The sequence below is a fragment of the Pseudorca crassidens genome, chromosome 2 (genome assembly GCF_039906515.1).
Source record: "Pseudorca crassidens isolate mPseCra1 chromosome 2, mPseCra1.hap1, whole genome shotgun sequence".
Lineage (NCBI taxonomy): Eukaryota > Metazoa > Chordata > Mammalia > Artiodactyla > Delphinidae > Pseudorca > Pseudorca crassidens.
In genome coordinates, this window is record NC_090297.1 from 25,666,972 (window position 1) to 25,682,836 (window position 15,865).

General features: G+C 39.6%; 1 protein-coding gene across 1 annotated transcript in view; it reads left to right on the plus strand.

The window, feature by feature from the left end:
* Positions 1–15,865, plus strand: part of RBBP4 (RB binding protein 4, chromatin remodeling factor) — a 17,798-nt gene continuing 1,933 nt past the window's right edge. Inside the window, exons 1-11 of the mRNA XM_067725306.1 lie at positions 1–156; positions 714–861; positions 3,860–4,005; positions 10,595–10,768; positions 11,113–11,228; positions 11,342–11,502; positions 11,599–11,725; positions 12,139–12,216; positions 12,902–12,978; positions 13,385–13,442; positions 13,530–13,640. Coding sequence (XP_067581407.1) covers positions 141–156; positions 714–861; positions 3,860–4,005; positions 10,595–10,768; positions 11,113–11,228; positions 11,342–11,502; positions 11,599–11,725; positions 12,139–12,216; positions 12,902–12,978; positions 13,385–13,442; positions 13,530–13,640 — 1,212 coding nt within the window. The 5' untranslated portion in view covers positions 1–140. The remainder of the gene's footprint in view (positions 157–713; positions 862–3,859; positions 4,006–10,594; positions 10,769–11,112; positions 11,229–11,341; positions 11,503–11,598; positions 11,726–12,138; positions 12,217–12,901; positions 12,979–13,384; positions 13,443–13,529; positions 13,641–15,865) is intronic.

A 15,865-nucleotide genomic window follows, 5' to 3' on the forward strand; every position in this document is an offset into this window, starting at 1 on the left:
TTGGCGCGAAGGTGCGCGAGTCGGCCCTCACTCAGGGGCAGCAGGAAACAATAGAGGCCGCGCGCGCAGAGCGAGCGCCCGCAGCCTCCCCGCCCCTCTCGCAAAGCTCAACCCGATCCCCCCCGGCTTGCCTGCCCGCCATGGCCGACAAGGAAGGTGAGGGTGCCGGGGCGGCCACAGGAGAGCGGGGGTGCCGGGCTTGCGTAGCGGCCTCGACACGGCCTAACAGTGAGGACAGGCCGGACTCTGCTGAGTGCCGTACCCGCCATCGCAGGCGTGAGGAGAAATCGCCCCGCGGGGAGGGCTAACGGCGCGCCAGCTCCTCGGGAGCGGAGGCCCGGCGCAGCGGCGGGAGGGTGGCGGTGGGGGCCCCGGCGGGTGTTTGGTCCCTCCCCGCGCTCCCTGTCGGTCTACCTGTCTCTCTCCGGGTCCTCTCTGCAGCGCTCGCTACCCGCAGGGGTCGGTGTTCGGCCCTCCTCGCGGGTTCTGTTCTGCCGACGCCGTCGCCCGAACGGCTAACGGCGTCTGGCCGGGATGACCCCAGCAGTTAGGCCCCGTGAAGCTGGAGAGCGGTGTTGGTGCCTGCGCCTCGGGGAGATTTAGACAAACCTCCATTTCAGAATCGGGATTCTGGAGCCGTGCCGGTAGCTTTGAAAGTGTCTACTCGGTTTCCATTTGTGGTCGCTAACTTAAATTTGTTTTTAATGTTTTAGCAGCCTTTGATGACGCAGTAGAAGAACGTGTGATCAATGAAGAATACAAAATATGGAAAAAGAACACTCCTTTTCTTTACGATTTGGTGATGACCCATGCTCTGGAGTGGCCCAGCCTAACTGCACAGTGGCTTCCTGATGTAACCAGGTGATAGGAATCTTTTGAACGTTATTTTGTTGTGTTCTCGGTGTAGATTTCTTGCATCGATTTTCCCTGTTTTTCTTTTCTCCAGTCACCCGTAGCGGGCACGTGATCAGAACCTAGTGGTGACATTTTTTTTCTAGGCCAAAAAAGGCAAAATGTAAAACAACTTTGCAGTTTACCTGATAAGAGAAAACATGTTGTCTTCTTTATCTGATTCTGAATTGAATAGCTGTATTATAACTATAGTTGACCAAACAGTTATGTAAAATTTGTCAGCTTTCAAAAAGTGTTAAGATGAGTCCAGTTCTTTCAACAAAAGAAATTTGAATCTCACAGTCATTGGTAGTAGCTGGTTAATGCAAAGATGAATGTGACATGGTACCTGCCATTCAGAACATTTAGAAATTCTATAAGTGTACTAAGTAAGTAAATTCCTTCAAAACTCAGGTCTTTAGAAGTCAAGATATTTGCGAATTGCGGTTATTTGGCTACGTTTCAGCTCAACAAGTTTTATATAAATGTTATTAATAACTTAAGAATGAGCCTGCTGCCTTCACATTGGCATTTTTTTAAAAAATGGCAACATCTGTCCTAAGTATGTTAATAAGTACTTAGAAATTTAGAGCTGGAAGCTGGTTTATCATGACCAGGAGTTCCCATATTCAGCTGATCATCAGAATTACTTGAGTTCAGGATAAGTGGAGTCATTTCTGTCAGGAGTTCTCAGTTCAAACCACTTAGGAACTTGCGGCAGGATACTTGAGAATAGTTGAATGGTGATTCCAGATTTACTGTAGACATGTGCTAAATGATACTGGACCAGAGGATCCCAAATATTGGCCACCCCATACCTACTAAGTCATTCTAGAAAATGTTTCCATATAATGTGATTAGCTATGTTTGGAAAGCAGTGAATTAAGACTAAATAACCCAAGGCTGAAATCTGTGCTGTAGTCTTAGTAGCTTTCTACTTTATGAATTGAGGTAAATAAATCTTTCTGCAGTATTAGACATTGGTCCAAATATCCTTCCCCTTTTTTTTTTTTTGTATTCTGCTCGAATAACGTCATTTACTTATTTATTTTTTTAGAATGAGGGGTCCTTTAAGCAACTATCTCTAATGTCTACTGTTTACTCTGTGTGTGTGTGTGTTCTTTTTTATTCATATTTTGTTTCTAAACACAAAAAACCATACAATCATAGTTTTGTAATATTCTTCTTCCCTCCCTCACTTGCTCTGAGTCTTTAACTTTCTAAATGCAGGTATCCCCAACTTTATGTTGACAGCCCTCTTATCTTTCCTCTGTTTTTTTCCCATGTGACATGTAGACACCTATTAACTCTGTGCAGAGGAATTTCTGTTGAGTTATCTCCAGATCCAACTTCTGAGCGCTACCTGAATTTTCAGCTGTCTTATCTGGAGTATTTTATTGGCTTTCCCAACATGACATATTTCAAACTGAGTATATTTTTTCCATGGAGGTCCCAACCCAACTTTTTCTATTGTTCCCATTTCTCCTTTTCATAGTTGACTTTGGTTTGACATTTTTTAGGTTTTTCCCCCTTTATCCACTTGACAGTCCATTTATAAGCCCTGATCAATTCTTGTGTAGCATCTTTCCCATCTAGACCATGGGTTCTAGAACTTTAACAGGCATCATAATCAGCTGGAGGGATTGTAAAACAGATTTTTTTTTTTTTTCAATTGACCACGCCTTGCAGCTTGCGGGATCTTAGTTCCCTGACCAGGGATTGAACCTGGGCCATGGCAGTGAAAGCGCTGAGTCCTAACCACTGGACAACCAAGGAATTCCCTGCAGAACAGATTGTTGAGCACCACAAACCATCCCTCCCCCCCAAGTTTCAGATTGAGTAGGTCTATAGTGGATCTCAGAATTTGCATGCTGAAGTTCCCAGATGATGTTGATGCTATTGTTCCTGATACTACGCTTGAAGAACCTCTGCTTTACACTGTTAAATTAATCCTTCTGAGGTAACTCAGATGATGCTATGTCCCTTATAAATTTTCCATGGTTCTTTGTTCCTTACAGTAAAGAGTCCAGAATGCCTTAAGCTGGCATTCAGTACCCTAGAGTCTGATTTTTATCTGCTTTCTAGCCTTCTCTCTCACTTTGTTTTCCCACATTCAAAGTCAGATTTGGACTTCAGTTCTAGTTCTGTTAGTTCGTAGTTGTGATCTTAGGCAAGTTGCTTAATTTTCCCAAACCATCTTTAAATTAGAATAGTACTTCAGAGTGTTGTTATGGTGTTTAAGTGATATGAGGTATGTGAAATGCTTAACGTGGTGTCTGGCACTTTGTAATCTTCCCTTTGCTTACTTCCCTTAGAATACTGTCTTCCAAAGCCCTTGTCCCCCTCTTCTAGATTATCTCTCATTTTGAGACCTGCTCAGGTAACACTTCTGCTAAGAACGTGTCCTTTATTCCAGAACTAATCTTTCGTATCTAAATTTCCATGTTCTTGGGTACTTTTCATGAATTATATGTTGACTTGTGTTTAAAATGTTTGTGTATATGACTGTTTAATTGTCCCTGGTTTTTTGAGGATATGGATCACATCTTAATTATCTTTGTGCTTCAGTAGTATTTGAACAGTTAGTTTACCTGATGTTACTTCCTTTTCCTTTTAATGACGTTAACCTAATGAAGTAACCTAAAGTGGTAGTATACCCACCAATTGGTTTCTTTCCCTCCAACTCCTTGTAAAGGGTGAGTAGCTAATTCGTATTTTATTCCATCAGACTTTTTCCTCAAAGTAATTGTAAATATTTGGCTAAGTTAATAATTACGAAATTAAGTGTTCTGCGGTCCTTATACTCAGCTCTATGGAAGATATGTGAAAAGTAGGAACTATGGCTCTTAATGACTTCTTCCTCTGAAAACCTGGTTGTAATAGTGCCTTGTGCATACATGTATGTCACTGACTTTGTAGTCTCTCTTAGTGTACTGATTTGAATACTGACCATATATTCCTATTATAGACCAGAAGGGAAAGATTTCAGTATTCATCGACTTGTCCTGGGGACACACACATCAGATGAACAAAACCACCTTGTGATAGCCAGTGTGCAGCTCCCTAACGATGATGCTCAGTTTGATGCTTCACACTACGACAGTGAAAAAGGAGGTAGGAATCTTAAAGGTGAAGGAAAGAATGATATATGGGTTATATTTTTCATATCTCTAAATTATAATAAAGAATGTGTACAGTTTGATAAAGTAGTCTTTCAAGTTAGGAACAAGATAACTAAGCTTTGGAAAGCCTGATTTTGCAGTATAGATATTAGATGTCAGAAGACATATTTAACACATACTTGGTTCTGTACCTTTTCTGTAAACTTTCTTCAACTAAATTTGGTGGTGGGGAAATTTCTAGAATTGAAAGAAGCAGAAATCCACCATATATTACTGCTACGCATGCTTGCATTCTCAACATGGGAGATACTGCCCCTGCGGGAGTGAAAATTGGTTCTCAGAGGGGTGTGTGTGTGAAAACAATCTTATTCTTTGAACTGTTTAAAGCACAGAAATACATAGCAGGCATAAACAAATACACAGGAATTTCATCAAGGTATCAGAAAAAATGTCCTACAAGGTTCCTTACAGGGGCAATAATGAAAAAAAAGGTTGAAAAACACTGGCTTAAATTACACTTTCCGGGTTTAAGTGGTATAAATGACTTAACCATGGCATTTGCTATATAGTACATAAAAATTGAGTGTTTAATTATATCCTATTTTTAGGAGATATCCTAAGGGCTTAACTGTTCATGAAATACTTTTTCCCTTTCAGAAGAGATAGAAATGAGTGGGTTTCCTTTATTGTTGTCCTTGAACTCAAATTATTACTGGGAGGTAGAAGATAGGCTCTCAGTATTGAGATTTGTGCCAAAAATGAACGTTTAATGTTTTTTATCTTAGATTTCTCCTGATTAGCAGAATCCATTCTTTTATCTAAGATATTTTGGGTTCCAGTTACTTGCCAGGATTGTAATGTACAGTTACTCTTTTGATCATTCCATATTCAGCTTAGGGTAATATAGAATGCAAAATAAGTCCTTAGGATAAAGGTCAGCAAACATGATTTTGTGTCGCTGACCCAAGTGTGTGAACTATAGGATATGGTTACTACAGAGTTATTCTCTAGGTAGGCATCAGTGATTGAGGGGATAAAACACTGAACTTAAGAATCAAGACTGGGACTTCCCTGGCAATCCAGTGGTTAAGGCTTCGCCTTCCAGTGCACGGGGTGCGAGTTTGATCCCTGATCGGGGAGCTAAGATCCCACATGCCTTGCAGCCAAAAAACCAAAACATAAAACAGAAACAATATTGTAACAAGTTCAATAAAGACTTTAAAAGTGGTCCACATCAAAAAAAAAGAATCAGAAGATGGGCTTGAGACCCTGTTGAGCTGCTCACTAGCTGTGTGGTTTGAGGATAAATCATTTAGCCTCTCTGAGCCTGTTTCCTTTTTATTAAATAAATTGTCTTTAAATAGGACTTTTGGTTATTTAGACATAAAGCAAATATTCTGATTGGTAATATAATAAATTATCTTTAATAAAGCAGGGAATTCCCTGGTGGTCCAGTGGTTAGGACTCCATGCTCTCACTGTGGGGGCCCTGGTTGGATCCCTGGTCAGGGAACTAAGATTGGGCAAGCCTGTACAGTGCAGCCAAAAAAAAAAAAAAAATTGAAGCAAATATAAAATACTGTGAACCCTCCTCCCCCTGTAAATCTATCCCTTATGGATCGCTGTTAAATTGATAGTTTTCTGAATGGTTTATCTATCCCATTTATTGGATCACTCATTCAACAAATATATTAAGTACTTACTGTATGCCAGGCAATTTTTCTTGGTACTGGGAATACAGCATAAAATACAGTTTCCTGGCCTGGTGTATCTTGGACATCTTTCTGTGTGAGCATATGGAGATGTGCCTCCTTTTTGATGGCTGTATACTATACTATAATTAACCATCCCTCAATTAACATTTAAGTGGTTTCCAATCTTTTGGCTTCAAAAACAGTTCTTGTACATGTATCTTGCATAGTTTTGCTGTAGAATGATTAAGTGGAATGTTAATCAAGTGGCAAGAACATTTTCAATTATAATTGGTACTGCTAAGTTGCCCTCCAAAGAAAGATTCACAATTTCACCAATAGCAGATGTATTGATGTCTGTTTCTGCATGCCTTTGCCAACATTGAATGTAATACTACACTCTTTGCTTTTTTTTTTTTTTTTCCTTTTTTCCTTTAATGGCTGCACCACGCTGCTTGCAGGATCTTGGTTCCCTGACCAGGGATCAAACCCGTGCCCTCAGCAGTGAAAGCACGGAGTACTAACCACTGGACTGCCAGGGAATTCCCTACTTGGCTTTTTAAGTTATTCGTAATGTTGGACCTATTTTAAAATATTTGTCTGTCTGTCTCTCTCTTGAGCTGCCTATTTATGTTTTTTGCTCATTTTTTCTTTTGAGTTATCTCTCTATATAAGGTAAGTTATCCCTAACTAATAGGTTATAGGTAATTTTTTCCCTCTTTATTTTATAATTTTGAGTCCTGTTTTGTTTAGAAGCTATGAATTTTAAATTATCCAGCTTTCCTCTGGTGTCCTTCCGATTTTGTCATTCACTGAAAGGCCTTCATTCCAAGATTTTAAAATAGTTAGCTGTTGTTTTCTGGTACTTTTGTGTTTTGACTATTAAAACTTTAATCTTCCTTGTATTTGTTTTGGTTTTAGGGATGAAATAGGAATCTGAGCTTTTTTCTAAGTGGTTAGCAATTTTTTTTTAATGCCATTTGCTGACTAATCCATTTTCTTCACTGTTTTTGTTGTAAGTAGAGTTGATTTACAGTATTGTGTTTCAGGTGTTCGGCATAGTGATTCATTAGGTCTGGGGGGTTTTTTTGGATTTTTTTATATTCCGTTATAGGTTACTACAAGATATTGAGTATACAGTAAATCCTTGTTGCTTATCTATTTTATGTATAGTAGTTTGTATCTATTAATCCCGTACTCCTAGTTTATCCCCCCAACCCCTCCCCTTTGGTAGCCATCAGTTTGTTTTCTATGTCTGTGAGTCTGTTTCTGTTTTGTATATAGATTCATTTGTATTCTTTTTTAGATTCCTCATATAAGTCTTCCCTGGCTTTTGAAATGGCATCTTTTAACATACACTCCAGTCTTTCTGGTAACTGAATTTTTTGAGTGGCATCAAACCAATTTACTTTTATGTTCTGATGATACCTTTATCCCCCTTACTAATACTTAATAATAGAGGAACTATGAAAAATACCAGTAATATGTATGATACATTTGTATGACTGTATTTCGCCCTATTTAATCCTCACAAGGAAACCGATGCTTACAGTTGTTTTGTAACTTGCCCAAAGGTTACATAGCATATCAGCTCCCATTCCTTCCTTTTCTCTTACTTTTACCTCTCCTTCGTCCTTCACATCACCCTCGGATGACTGAACAAGCTTGGTGCTTGAAGCGGGGCAGGTGCTCTCCATGTGGTCTCAACAGTGCTGGAAGTAGATATACTAATATCTCTTAAAGCTTCTTGGGTTGTTGTTAGATAGATAGCTTCCTAGTCCCTCCTTGCTCTCAGATGAAATGTCCTGGACTCTCAGATTGAACTATTGTAATTGATTACCTTCTACTTGACCCCATTTGGTTTGAGGTACTTGGTGGCAGACAGCTTCAAAAGATCATTAAACTTTCAAAGAGAAAGAACTAAAAACTGGCTTAGGCTTGTTTTGACATTAAAAAGAATGTGTGTGTTTATATTAGATTCAGCCAGGCTATGGTCACATTTTAAGCCTGAAAATAGATTCGGTTTAAAAGTTTACTTCAGACTCTGTTACCAAGATCTTCAAATATCAACAGATTTATTTTTAGCAACTTATTTGGGGAATGGATTGGGGGGGGGGCGTTTGTTTTTGTTTTTAAGTAATCTTTAGTCTTTTGCCTCAATATATAATAAACTATTACTAAATCATGATGAAATAATGGAATATTTGACTCAAGACGTTACAACTTATTCTTCTTAGTTTCAAAATGTTTATGGACTCAAAAAAACGGTACGGTGGTAGAAATTAGAATGCCGGTTATCTAGTTTGTCAGGCAGCATTGGTTGGGAGGGACACAGTGGTACCTTGTGGGAGGATAAGAGAGGGCTGAAGATGTTCCGTATTTTTATCTGTGTGGTAGTTCCCCGGATATATGCATATGTAAAAATTCATCAGGCTAGACACTTTTACTATATTGTTGTGTCTCAGTCTTTTTTTTTTTTTCCAAAAGCATTGACTAATTTAATCCTCACATCCACGGTGACATTGGTACTTTTCTTTTTAATTAATTTATTTATTTTTGCTGTGTTGGGTCTTCGTTTCTGTGCGAGGGCTTTCTCTAGTTGTGGCAAGCGGGGGCCACTCTTCATCGCGGTGCGCGGGCCTCTCACTATCGCGGCCTCTCTTGTTGCGGAGCACAGGCTCCAGACGCACAGGCTCAGTAGTTGTGGCTCATGGGCCTAGTTGCCCCGCGGCATGTGGGATCCTCCCAGACCAGGGCTCGAACCTGTGTCCCCTGCATTAGCAGGCAGATTCTCAACCACTGCGCCACCAGGGAAGCCCCAGTCTCAGTCTTTTTAAATGGTATTTTATATGGAGAGAAGCAAACAAAATGGCAACATAGTTAGACCTTTATAGTCATTCAAATTATTGTACATTTCTACCTCAGTCTTTCTTTCCTACATCAGATTTGGCCTTTTGCGTATCACCTTCAACTTGGGGAATCTATTTGTTAAATAGATAAATCCTCATCTTCATAAATCTCAATTGTGAATCCTCTAAGCTGATTTCTTATTACTGTACTTCAACTACATTTGGGGGGGGGCCTCTGATTAGAAGTATATAGCTGATACTGAAATAACCCACATTATATAACAATTACCCCTTGCTCTGTGGGCTCCATGCCAGCTATTGCTCTTTCCTTGTTGGTATCTCTTTTCTGGCAATTATTCTTTTCTGTCATAGTCATCTATAATTGTGTGCTTATCTTATCTCCCTGTGTTTGGACTAAAAGTTCTTTGAGATCACATATCCTAATCATGCCTTCTTTTTTTACAATGTAGATGCTTGTGGTCTAGAATTCTGGGGGGGAAATTGTTTAATGTGTTTGGGGTTTTTTCTCTTTTAGAGTCTATTTTGAACTGTTTCTAGGTTTTTAGCTTGTTTAAACCACTGCTTTTCAACTTATAAAGTTATTTTGAGGTTGAAAGTTATCTGCTAATTATATTACCCAACTATGTCTCTGCTTTTTGAAAAGATTTTTGTCCTTCAGAGTGTCATTTTCATCTACAAGTTACTTTCATAACTTTGTTTTATGGGTAAGGTGTTTGAGGTTCACAGAAATTGAAGGCCTTCACCAAAACCACCAAGATAGTAAGTGGCAGAGTCAGTTATGCCATGGCCTGACTGTTACTCAGGTACCTTATCATGCTGCCTTCTGTAATTCTTTGGCTACTTATTAACTACCTTTGTTTAAATATTGCTTTGCCAAGATTTACATAATCACAAATTATATTGTTATACATTTTATAATGGTACTTGGGAGAATTCTGTAAGTGCATACAGTAGTCAAATATGAATAAAAAATGTTTTTGTCTAGCCCTTGCCTACCTGGTTTATTTCAACCAAGGACTCTGGTTGGCAAGTGTAAGTGGGAGGTCAGGAAAGTGGAACCAGCTGTTGTGGCTCTGTTTTTCTTCACTGGTGTGAGGAAAGATGTGACGGTATTTCAGAAAGGTCATCCCAAACTAGAGTTTCAAATAAATAGTAAAAGGGACTCTTTAGTACCTAGCACACTGTGTACTCAATATTCATTAAAACAGTAACTTTGATTTTATTTATTGAGCACATTTTTTTTTGATAGTTTAAGTGAGACTTGAAAGCCACTTAGTGAGAATTTTTGAAGTGGAGTCAATAGTGTTCCTTACTTTTAGATAGTAATGTAATACTTATTAGGTATATTATTACCTAAATCATTGCAGGTATAGCTGAAAGAGTACCAGGCTAGGGATCAGAAAAATAGGGATTCAGTTTAGGTTCTGCCATAGTCAAGTCACCATAAACAAATTAATGTAGGTCCTCTGAGCTTCTCTTTTCTTGTGTAAAATTTTTATTTACTTATTTTTTATTTTTGGCTGCGTTGGGTCTTTGTTGCTGCGCGCGGGCTTTCTCTAGTTGCGGCGAGCGGGGACTACTCTTCGTTGCAGTGCGCAGGCTTTTCACTGCTGTGGCTTCTCTTGTTGAGGAGCGCGGGCTCTAGGCTCGCGGGCTCTAGAGCGCAGGCTCAGTAGTTGTGGCGCACAGGCTTAGTTGCTCCGCGGCATGTGGGATCTTCCTGGCCCAGGGCTCGAACCCGTGTCCCCTGCATTGGCAGGCGGATTCTTAACCACTGCGTCACCAGGGAAGCCCTCGTGTAAAACTTTTGGAGATAATAACTCTTCCCTACGCTGTAGGGTTATGCTAAGAATCAAATGAAATAAGGAATGTGAACGCACTTTATACTGCTAACAAATTTTTAGATCGCTTCTAGTATTACACCAGTTCGTTGATTAAAAGCCTTGCCTGTGTCATACTTTGAGTGACATAGAGTAGCTCTTGCTTTGTCCTCATTTGCAGTTAATTTATTGTATTTACAGAATTTGGAGGTTTTGGCTCGGTTAGTGGAAAAATTGAAATAGAAATCAAGATCAACCATGAAGGAGAAGTGAACAGGGCACGCTATATGCCCCAGAACCCTTGCATCATTGCCACAAAGACTCCATCCAGTGATGTTCTTGTTTTTGACTATACGAAACATCCTTCTAAACCAGGTACTTGCCCTCTTCGATTCAAATACAAATGATGAGTCACTGTGGGGATACGTTGCTTCTCTCAATTTTAATTGCTTGTTATTCTTTGTATAACTTAACATCTTATATTTATATTGATATGTGTGGGTACTCTTCCTTCATCCTTCTTCCCTACATGGGGAAAAAAATGCTTTTTTACATAGGATAGAATCTGCAGCTCTTAAGCATTATCTGTTTGGTCATAATGGGTCTGTATGTCTCATAAAAAGTAAGAGCTTTAGACCTCTTGATAAAAATTCCATTATACTTAGTAGATCCAAAGAGGAAGTGGACTGGATAGTCTTGATGTGTCTGTTACTTTGTAGACCCTTCTGGAGAGTGCAACCCAGACTTGCGTCTCCGTGGACATCAGAAGGAAGGCTACGGGCTTTCTTGGAACCCAAATCTCAGTGGGCACTTACTTAGTGCTTCAGATGACCATGTGCGTATCCTTTACATTTTGAAGCAAATCTGGGCTAGTTATATCAGTTTTTTTCCTCTGGGGTGTGTCAGGAAGTGAGACCCTTTTATATAATAGTTAATTTTTCATTTAAGACTATCTGCCTATGGGACATCAGTGCTGTTCCAAAGGAAGGAAAAGTTGTGGATGCGAAGACCATCTTTACAGGGCATACAGCAGTAGTAGAAGACGTCTCCTGGCATCTGCTCCATGAGTCTCTGTTTGGGTCAGTTGCTGATGATCAGAAACTTATGATGTGAGTAGAATCCATTTTTTTCTCAATATATTATCTAAGTTTTATATTTAGTTACCCATTTCAAGCATTTTTCCTGTTTTTTCTCTTTTACTAAAGCTGGGATACTCGTTCAAACAATACTTCCAAACCGAGCCACTCAGTTGATGCTCACACTGCTGAAGTGAACTGCCTTTCTTTCAATCCTTATAGTGAGTTCATTCTTGCCACAGGATCAGCTGACAAGGTCAGTGTGATTTATTCTACAAGAAAACAGGGTGGATTTCTCTGGCTTCTTTTGTTGTTAGTATTTATTTATTTGGCTGTGTCGGGTCTTAGTTGTGGCATGCAGAATCTTTCGTTGTGGCGCGCGGGTTTTCTCTTCTCCAGTTGTGGTGCATGGCTCTCTAGTTGAGGTGTGTGAGCTCAGTAGTTGCGCCGCACGGGCCTACTTACCCTGCGGCGTGTGGGATCTTAGTTCCCCGACCGGGGAATCGAACCCGTGTCCCCTGCATTGGAAGGCGGATTCTTTACCACTGGACCACCAGGGAAGTCCCTCTCTGGCTTCTTTTGAATGCACAGAGATCTTTTAGTTATGGATTTTCTTTTTCTCGATAAAAAAATTTTATTGATTGTACTTGCTTTCATTTTTGTATGTAGACTGTTGCCTTGTGGGATCTGAGAAATCTGAAACTTAAGTTGCATTCCTTTGAATCACATAAGGATGAAATATTCCAGGTGAGAGAAACTAATGCTCCTCCCCCCACCCCAAGGGAAACCTGAATGTGGGAGTGGGCACACTTGTGCCTTATCCCATTGCTATAAGAATAAAAATCATCTTTATGCCTATGCTGATCTCTGTATGAATTGGGATTGTTTTCCCTCCATTGTTTCTATATTAAACTTAGTGCCTGATTATTTTATCTGCCTTGTTCCTGACGCTTGTCTCTTCCCTTATTTCCACTCCTTTATCCTTTATAACTTGCTGTATCTGTTAATTTCACAGTTCATTCGTAAAGTACTGACTCCATGTTTTCTGCCTCATCCGTTTAATTAAGCTCCATATGCAAAGCCCTCTGACTCAGTTCAAGAAATAATTGTTACATTATGTTGGAAGCTTAATGCAAGGGCACTGTGAGGAGTACATTATAGTCTTTGCAGTCCTATGTGTAATACTAAATTCATTATAAGTACTTGGGTAAATAATTACTTTGTGTGTGATCTGTACTTTAGTTCTTAGGTCAGCACTGGATGACATTTGGCTAGAAGCTGGAATTAGACAATAAGAATAAATGAGATCTTCAAAAATATGAAATAGAACAAGAGCTGATATCCTGGGTCTAGTAATGGGTTAAATTGTTAAATATAATCTTAGATTTTTTCCCCTCAGTTTTCTAATTGATGGCTTTTTTCTTATGTATAGGTTCAGTGGTCACCTCACAATGAGACTATTTTGGCTTCCAGTGGTACTGATCGCAGACTGAATGTCTGGGATTTAAGGTAAGTCTTGTTAATTATTACTCTTTGTGGAGTTATTTTCTTACACTTCCAGAATTACTCAAGGTAAATCTGTTTTAACTTTTTTTTAAATTTATTTATTTTTGGCTGCATTGGGTCTTCGTTGCTGCGCATGGGCTTCCTCTAGTTGCGGCGAGTGAGGGCTACTCTTCGTTGTGGTGCGCGGGCTTCTCATTGCGGTGGCTTCTCTTGTTGTGGAGTGAGGGCTTCAGTAGTTGCAGCACGTGGGCTCAGTAGTTGTGGCTCGTGGGCTTAGTTGCTCCGCGGCATGTGGGATCTTCCTGGACCAGGGATTGAACCCGTGTCCCCTGCATTGGCAGGCGGATTCTTAACCACTGCGCCACCAGGGAAGTCCCTGTTTTAACTTCTAAAAATCTTTTTGTGCTAGTAAAATTGGAGAGGAGCAATCCCCAGAAGATGCAGAAGATGGGCCACCAGAATTGTTGGTATGTTACAGATGTTGAGCAGAACTGAAATAGTTTGTGATTTATTGTCCTCTGTCTGCTTTTCATCTGTTTTCCTTCCTCTTTCAGTTTATTCATGGTGGTCACACTGCCAAGATATCTGATTTCTCCTGGAATCCCAATGAACCTTGGGTGATTTGTTCTGTATCAGAAGACAATATCATGCAAGTTTGGCAAATGGTAAGTGTTTCTTTATTTGGGCGAGTTTAGATAAATGAGACCTAGTATCACTTCATATTTATATACTCCATCAGTACAACTGGCAACTCTGTTCAGTTTACTCCCGAGTGTGACTTGCCTGCACATTATCATTTTCAGCTGCCTACCCTTTAACTTTATCAAGTTGTCTCACTGGTATCTCGAACTCAACTAAACAAAACTAATCTTTTCTTTTCTCCTTCCTTTCCTTACTCCCCTTACCTCCTGACTTTTTGTTTTCTATATGGCTTCAATGTCTCCCCAGCTCACTAGATTTGAAAACTCAGGTCTTCCTCTATTGTCTGTTCACCTCTAGGTGCGGTTCACTTATCAGATTTTATATTGTTGATCTTTGCAATGCTTCTCCTGTCTTTACTCATCTTACAAACAGATATAACCAACTTTCCTGTTTGTATTCCACACCTAGTTTTTTGGTCAGGTTCTCATTACTACTTGCTGGGCTATTGCAGTAACCTCCTAATTGTTGGCTTGCCTCCTGTTTTTCCCTCTTTGCCAGCAGTCGAATCTTTAGGAATGATCATTCCCTTGAAATTACTTATGAACATGCCTAGCACAGTTCCTACTGCAATGTCACAGCATCAAAGAGTACCATTTCTTCATGAAACTTACCTAGATGTCAAAAACATTCCCTGCCTTTATACCCCAATTGAAGGTGATCACCCTTCTTTGAATTTTCAGAGCACTTGAAATTTAATAAAAGCAACTGTAATGTCTGATATATAGCAATACAAGAAACAGTTGCCTTCTGGAGATGGATGGTGGTGATAGCTGCACACAGTGTGAATGGACTTAATGCCACTGAACTGTACAGTTAAAAATGGTTATGATGGTAAATTTTGTTATGTGTCTTTTACCACAATTTACAAAACAACTGCATGACTTTTAAGTGACAGTAGCCTAATAAATGAAAATAATTCAAAAGAAACTTTTGGTGTCTCAGAGTAGATCTAGAGCCAGAAAGAAGCTCCAGAGGTGAGTGTTTGGCTCAACATGAGGAAAAAAGTTTTTGATATTCATAACTTTCTTACGGAATAACCCTATTAATCAAAAATAAAGAAATAAAATGGGAGTATTTGTGGCGTATGAGATTAACACATTATATACTGGATCAATACTTTGGAATATTATGTATCAGAATGAAGTATACTTAGTTTTATAAGCTATTCATGATATGCTAATAAGTAGGAAAAAAGCAAATTATAGAACAGCATGATAGAATCCCTCTTATTAAAATTTGGGTATCTAGTCTTATGTTTAATTATATGTAACTATTTAATAGAAGGCTATTTGCCAAAATGTGGTTGGTATGTTTAGAGAATTCTTGTTTTCTTCTTTATACCTTTCTGTATTATAATTTTTTATAATAAGGATTTGTTTCATGTATTAACAGAAAATCCACTTTATCCTTTTCCTTGTAACACACCCACACAAAATTAATATAAAAAATTAGAGTTCTAACAAGAAAGTGAAATGGGCTGCCTTAGATAGTCTGTCAGTGAAAGGTATTTTAGTGGTTGTCATGGGAATGTTGTAGGAGATTAAGCTACATCACCTTCAAGGCCATCACCTCCAGTCCAGGTTGTTACTTTACTCCGTTTGGGGGAGGGTTTTTGTTTTGCTTTGTTTTTAAGAATTATTGTGATATAATGAGTAGTAAGCATTTGGTCTTTGTCCAGGTTCCTGGCACAGAGTTCCTAAAACCCTTGGGATTTCCTGAGTGGTAGGAGTCTCTATTGCTATTTATAAGTAGCTGCTTTTGGCCTCACCTGAGTTTAGGCTAAGGAGGTAACTTAAGGGGGCCCCTATAAAAACTCTTGGGAAAGCTCCATAAAAAGCTTTTGATTTCATGAGCTTCTGGGTTGGTGAATATATCAATGCCACCAGAAAGGGTGTGGAAGCTCTGTGCTCCATCCCCACCTTGCCCTGTGCATCTCTTCCATTTGGCCATTCCTGAGTTATACTCTTTATAATAAACCAGTAGAGCGCTTTCCTGAGTTCTGTGAATCATTCCAGCAAATCATCAAACCTGGGGGGTGGGGGTGGCTGTGAGAAAATTTATAGCCAAGTTGGGCAGGAGTACTTGGGTAGCCTGGGCACTCAGGGCTTGACACTGGCCTCTGCTGAAGTGAGGGTAGTCTTGTGGGGTTGAGCCCTTGGTCACAGTGCTACCTCCAGGTGGTCAACAT